The sequence below is a fragment of the Triticum dicoccoides genome, chromosome 3B, assembly GCF_002162155.2.
Source record: "Triticum dicoccoides isolate Atlit2015 ecotype Zavitan chromosome 3B, WEW_v2.0, whole genome shotgun sequence".
Classification (NCBI taxonomy): domain Eukaryota; kingdom Viridiplantae; phylum Streptophyta; class Magnoliopsida; order Poales; family Poaceae; genus Triticum; species Triticum dicoccoides.
This window is the reverse complement of record NC_041385.1, coordinates 693,906,868-693,913,301: the sequence shown is the minus strand read 5'-3', so window position 1 is coordinate 693,913,301 and position 6,434 is coordinate 693,906,868. Positions and strand designations below refer to the sequence as shown.

At 49.9% G+C, this 6,434-nt stretch overlaps 1 protein-coding gene across 2 annotated transcripts; it reads left to right on the top strand.

Moving 5' to 3' along the window:
* The first annotated feature begins 343 nt into the window (after positions 1–343).
* On the top strand, positions 344–3,436 carry LOC119277923 (LOB domain-containing protein 6-like). Of its 2 annotated transcripts, none has more exons than XM_037559273.1 (4): positions 344–482; positions 962–1,399; positions 1,515–1,902; positions 3,050–3,436. In XM_037559273.1, exons 2-3 carry the CDS (start codon positions 974–976, stop codon positions 1,866–1,868), a joined length of 780 nt encoding a protein of 259 aa, XP_037415170.1. In that variant the 5' UTR covers positions 344–482; positions 962–973; the 3' UTR covers positions 1,869–1,902; positions 3,050–3,436. The 2 variants fall into 2 exon arrangements, with proteins under 2 accessions (XP_037415170.1, XP_037415171.1); XM_037559274.1 differs by having other exon boundaries at positions 399–482; positions 965–1,399.
* The last annotated feature ends 2,998 nt before the right edge of the window (positions 3,437–6,434 follow it).

The window sequence follows — 6,434 nt, the reverse complement described above, 5'->3', positions numbered from 1 at the left end:
AATTTTACACAAAACATAATGATCATGGATACGATTGAGTAGATGATCACACTGACCTCGGAGGTCCAATCAGTATTCTTTCATTCCATTCTCTCTCTCTCTCTCTCTCCCTCTCTCTCTCTTCCTTAATATCTACCCATCCAATAAAGAACACAGATATCAAATTCCATTCATTTAACCTCCCGTCCCAAGCCAACATCCATCCCCCCTCCGCTTCTCCTCCCCCTTCCTCGCAACATATAGTACCACGCACCTCACCATCTTTCGGTGGCCTGTCCCTAACCTCCTCACTTCTCCCTCTCTCCCTCTCCTTCCGGAACAGACACCTCCACAGGGTAAATCCGCAGGGAGCAAAAAGAAGCTCGCTCCGTCTAAAAGGAGCAGCAACAGCCGGGAGGCCGGAGAGGAAGGCGAGGAGGGCGGTGAGCAGCAAGAGGCGGCGGCGGCGCGCGGAGATAGCGGAGAAAGATCGTGCAAAAAGGGTACGTGCGTACGTACGTAGGCAGCCATCCACCGCCGGCGTCGGATCCGATAACTTCTCCTCCTTTCTTTTATCCACTCGGCCTATCTCTCTCCCCTTGCTTTTTGTAGTCTCTTCCTTTCTCTTCTTGGTCCCAGTTAACTACGCTTCCTGCCATTGATCCAAGAAAGGCACATGCCCAGAGTTTTCTTGGCATTTCTGCTCAAAAGGAAACGAATTCTATTCTGATTTCTTGCCATGTATTTGTTTCCTTCTAATTTATAGGAGATGCGAGTGCATATTTGGTATATTTTCTTGTGCTTTTTAGGCATCGTTCGTTTTTCATGGAGTATTTGGCAAGAGAATAAAATCACGGATTCTTTCTGGTTATACGCTGCTTCCTCGGTTCTATGCTTGCATCTAGCTTCCTGACAACGTATAAAGATTTCATGGAAGAAGAACACACTGTGTTCTCACCTTTCGTGCTTCCTCTTTTGTCAGTAGGCGCGAAGGATGGCCTCGTCGTCGGCGTCGTCGTTGCCGGCGCCGGGAGGATCGGTGATCACCTTGGCCGTCTCATCGGCGGGGGGCAACGGCGCCGGCGGGGTGTGCGGCACGGGATCCCCGTGCGCGGCGTGCAAGTTCCTCCGCCGCAAGTGCCAGCCTGACTGCGTGTTCGCGCCCTACTTCCCGCCGGACAACCCCCAGAAGTTCGTGCACGTGCATCGCGTCTTCGGCGCCAGCAACGTGACCAAGCTTCTGAACGAGCTCCACCCGTACCAGCGCGAGGACGCCGTGAACTCCCTCGCCTACGAGGCCGACATGCGCCTCCGCGACCCCGTCTACGGCTGCGTCGCCGTCATCTCCATCCTCCAGCGCAACCTCCGCCAGCTCCAGCAGGACCTCGCCCGCGCCAAGTACGAGCTCTCCAAATACCAGGTGAGGATTCATTGCATTTGCATCAGACTCGTCGATCTTCTTTACCGTCGATCATCGCTCATACGCTGATGCACATACATTCGTTGGTGGTGTTTGACTGTGATCCTTGCTTCAGTCGGCGGCGGGGCCGAACGGGTCGCAGGCGATGGCGGAGTTCATCGGCAGCGCGGTGCCGAACGGCGTGGCGAGCTTCATCAACGTCGGGCACTCCGCGGCGCTCGGCTCCGTCGGCGGGGTCACGGGCTTCGGGCAAGACCATCAGTTCGCCGCCGTGCAGATGCTGTCCAGGAGCTACGAGGTGGCCGAGCCCATCGCGAGGCTGGGGCTGAACGGCGGCTATGAGTTCGGCTACTCGGCGGCCGGGATGGCCGGCGCAGGGTCGGTGCCTGGTCTCGGCATGCTCGGCGGCTCACCGTTCCTGAAGCCCGGCATTGCCGGCAGCGACGAGAGGGGCGGCGCCGGGCAGTAGCCGAGCGGCTGCCCTCGCCCCTCTGTCAGGTCAGGTGCGGCATTAAACACACTCTTCTGGCCGGTCTTCCTCTTCCATTTCTGATCATGAATAAATCATCACGGTTCATTGGCTAGTTTATTTACTGTGTGCAATGATGCGTTGGTACCCAATTAATGTTGATGAGTCGATACGTGTGCGCGCGCAGCCATTAATCAGGCCTCGGCGCACTGTTTAGCTTTACTCTGGTTATTGTTAGTGTCCATGCACGCTCTTGTGGTGAACATGTCTTCAGCATTTGGTTAGTAGGAGTACATGCACGCCACGTGTGAATGGACGCAAAAAATATGGTGCTCTTGGTCGATCAATGTGGAAACAGAAATCTGTTTCATACTTGACCTCTTGATAGTTCTCCAGCATGCATGATTAGTTTCAACTTAGGTGCCCATGCCTAGCTAAGTAACTATAGCTAGTGGAGTACTGTAAGTATTCTAAATTTCGAAGTCATGGCCTCATGGGTACTATCAGCAGGTAGAGCTAGCTATCTAGCTAGCCAGCTGCCACTGCGACCTAAACACCTCACCTGTGGGGAAAATTACTGATATTTCATGTCTACTACGGCGCGTGCATCTCTTTTTCAAATGAAGTGTAAGTTGTAAGACAAATTAAGCTCAACAAGAATGAGCTAAAATGGCGCAAATAATAATTAAATTAGCATTGATCTTTCCAGTGTACTCCCTTCGTTCTAAAATAGATGACCCAACTTTACATTAAAGTTAGGATAAAGTTGAGTCATCTATTTTGAAACGGAATGAGTAGCTTCGAAGAAGAAGAAAACTGTTTGTACAAGTGAAGTACCTGATCATGAACAGTTTGGTGCTGATCTGCTGATACAGTTGCGTTGTGTTGTCATATTCAACTGTGATGCACCCCAATTTCAGCAGTTTGGGCATTAAGCTAGTCTTCTACTATATCTACTATAAGACAAAAAGCGGAAATAATCCGTCCATTTTATTCTGTATTAACTTATCAATCGTTGACTACGTACAGTTGGGTAGTAACAGTTCCCTAGATTTCTAACAAGTAGAACAGGTGTACTTCAGAATAGTACAAGCAAGAGCTAATAATTGATCAGTTATTCATACATCAAAAGCGAAGGAATTATATTTGACCTCATTTTGATACTTGCCAATGTTTTATAGGTTGCTGACGAGGAAAAAGCATGTTGAAGATCTAGGTGGCGGTGCAACGACCTGAATTATTACCTATCTTGATCGTGCGAGTGTTAATCGATTTACTAGTCTACTATTTGGCATGAATGCATATGTTTACTTTGCTTCTTTCTCCTTTTTGTGTTTTGCTGTACCGCCGCATCCATGGATGGTGTTTGTCCCTGACTTCTACCACTTGATCGGACCGTACCTCTCCCTTAATTATGTATAGAAATATGTGTGGTGGATCAAACGGTCTTGTGACGGTTTCTGATGATTGGTTCAACTCACTTTGCATCCCCATAATTATGCAAGGGATCAATCAGTTAGGCCTCCTTTGGTTCATAGCATTGGAATATCATGGGAGTATGAAAATCATAGAAAGTGAAATGACATGTATCTCAATTCGTATATGAAAAAAGATGTCATATTTGATTTTAGGATGAGAACTTTTCATAATGTCCAAGCTAATGTTTTTTCTCTTCGAAATGTGAGGGAGGCTCCAAAGAAATTTTCAATACAAGTTATCTTTTAAAATTCCAACATTATTTCTGTAAATCAAGGTAGGCCTTTGACCGGAAATTGCTTTTGGAGGTCGAGCTCCATGGATGCCTCCAAAAGCAAAATTCATGAAAATTCATTATTTTACATTTCAAAAAAATCTGAAAATAATACAGATAGAGATGAAGGCATAATGAACAATTGTGTAAATTTTCAAGGGCGAAATATGTTGAAACGAGGGTTGTGCAAAAATAAAAAACTAGGGCTTTTTAACACATGATATTATTCATCCTCTCAGCCATGAATTTGTCTTTTTGTACAGGTCGCATTTCAATCTATTTCATCCTAAAATTTTACACATACACCCAACATCCTTGTTTACTTGTACATTTTTTTAGATTTTTTTGAATTAATTTTTTTGAGTTTTGAATGTTTAAAAAATCGGTTTTCATGGAGGTCGAGATCCAAAACGTCTCTCTCGGCTTAGACTCGCAATGAAATTCCGAAGAAAGTATTCATTTCAAATTTGGACTAAATAGATATAAAAATTCAAAATAAAAAGAAAGGCATGCATGTAAGGAGGATGGCCTGCCCTGGTTACTGGTTGAGCTGACCTTGCAGGTTTTGCTGAATCTGTTTGAGATTACAGTGGATCAGTAGCAGCTCTAGTAGTAGTATCTTTGGGTTGACTTGTGTGTGGCTGTGACCTAGGAAGGCTACACATACATACGATTGGACATGGCATGCTATGGTAGCTAGGGCCTGCGGTGCATGCGCGCGCGCTTGTCTGTGGTGAAATATGCTGCATCATTGCATGGATCCTCTGCAGGACTGGTCAGGTGGATGGATCGACCGATCAAGTAGTAGTAGTAGACGTGAGTACCTCATAAAGCAAGCATTTACTCGTAGAGCACCAGCGCTTCTCTTCAATTCCTGCGCTGCGACCCTGCAGCTGGCTTGCTTTTGCTTGCACCGGAGGCAAACTGCGCGCGCGTGGCCGGGGAAGAGGAAGCGCTACTCGTAGGGTAGGTAGCTTTGTAGGGCTGTGTGGGAGTAACTAAAGGCCGGCCGCTGCACCCTCTGGCCCCCCTCTCCCTCTCTCTCTCTGAAGAGATCCATGGGAGAAGATTTTCGCAGCCTACACCCGATCCCTAGGCTGTGAGGTGATGTGATGTGAGGTCAATGGACGCCTGGAGAGGTCACATCGTGAGACGGGGCAGTGGTCAGTGTGGATGGCGATCTTTTCTCGCGGTGAATCCCTGAGAAGATCATGGTACTGAGCTCAGATGGCTACTCCTAACCGGTAGGTTTATTTGGGAAGATGTTTTACTAGCATGCATGTGCATGCAGCTGGTAATTACTCCAACCGCCAACGCCGCGCTAGTGAGCCTAGATGCAGATAGCTACAGTTATGGTCATGCAAAACAGCGAACTAGCCTTGGTGTGTGCAGTGTGCTCCATGGCAATGGCATGGCTGGCGCGATCGCGCGTCGTGGTATGCAGGTGCAGTGAGCAGTGGAGGCCATGCCACACGCTACAAAGCTGGCGCTCGCTTGAGTCATGCAGCTGATTACACCACTGTATGCTCCGTTGACCGATGCCAGTCCGAGTGTGCATGGCATTCGCTTTTGATCATCCCTCATCGTCCCACTGTTGTTTCCTTCTCTCTCTCTCTCTCTCTCTCTCTCTCTCTCTCTCTCTCTCTCTCTCTCTCTTCCGGACGCAGCCCTCTGAATTTTGGGATGTGGCCGTTCGATGAGGCAGAATGCATGTTGCAGGACCCCTAGCAGCACCGGGGAGAGAGAGATGGCAGCGTCGGGTCGTCAGGCCTCCCAGAAATGTCGTTCGTTCTGCAGGAGACATTCATTGCGCATCTCCCTGCATTCATGGCTGCACGTATACGTACAGGCACATATACCAGCACAGTCGCACGCACAGTCGCGTTCCTCTGGCCCTAGCGACACGTAGCTGGTCTCCCGCGCACGCTACCTACAGTGCCATTTTTTGGCTCTTCATTTTATCTGACTTGCCATGCCACCATTAGATTACTGATTGAATCCATGTGGACCAACGATTAACACGTAAACCCAGTGTACGTAGGTGCTGTAGGGATGCTTAACGTAAGTACGTACTCGACAATGATGCTTTGGAAGCGAGGATTGCACGGTGCCATGCCATGCATGCACTGCCACAGTGACGATGAGAATGGTTGGGGCCGGCCGGCCCGATCGATTGATCGACCGGGGCAGGCATGTAGTAGTAGCGCGTCACGCAATGATGGCTCGGGCAGGGGGCAAAACGGCAGGCGAGGCAATGATGGCGACGACGGTACGACGGTGGCAGCAGCAGCACATCGCGGAGAGGAGAGAGATTTTCGCTGCCGCCTCGATATCCCCCATCCCCTCCTGCGCCGGGCGTTAAATGCGAACGCTTCTGCGCCGCTGTCGGAGGCGGCCCCGGCCCCGGCCGGCGTCGGCCACGAGGCCCTGCTGTGTGCTGCCGCGCGCGATCTCCCCGTCACGTCACCACGCCGCCCCGGCAGAGCACGCGGCGCGTGCATGCGGGCTCGATTTCGATCCGTTAATGCGCCTCAACGGCCCAAACACTCATCCCGTCACCGTGACCAACGATCGAGCAGTCATGGGAGCACGCGCGCGCCGGCCGATCAACTTCCGCCCGCGACGACGATCGCGCTCAGGTCGACGGGAAGGGCCGGAGCCCGCTATACATCGCCTGATTAACCTGTGCTGCCGAGGCGGCGACGGATTTCATTTTCATCTTTTTTTTAATAAAAGAAGGGCTTCACCCCTTTCGATTTTCATTAATGAAAACCCAAGCATCCAGCCTAGACAAACTAGGATACAGTTCAGCAAAA

What these genes read in the sequence shown, in the direction of transcription:
- LOC119277923 (XM_037559273.1), top strand. Translation starts at nt 974, where the DNA reads ATGGCCTCGTCGTCGGCGTCGTCGTTGCCGGCGCCGGGAGGATCGGTG. An exon ending in ACGAGCTCTCCAAATACCAG is followed by an intron (nt 1,400 to 1,514) that starts GTGAGGATTCAT and finishes TCCTTGCTTCAG; the next exon opens with TCGGCGGCGGGGCCGAACGG.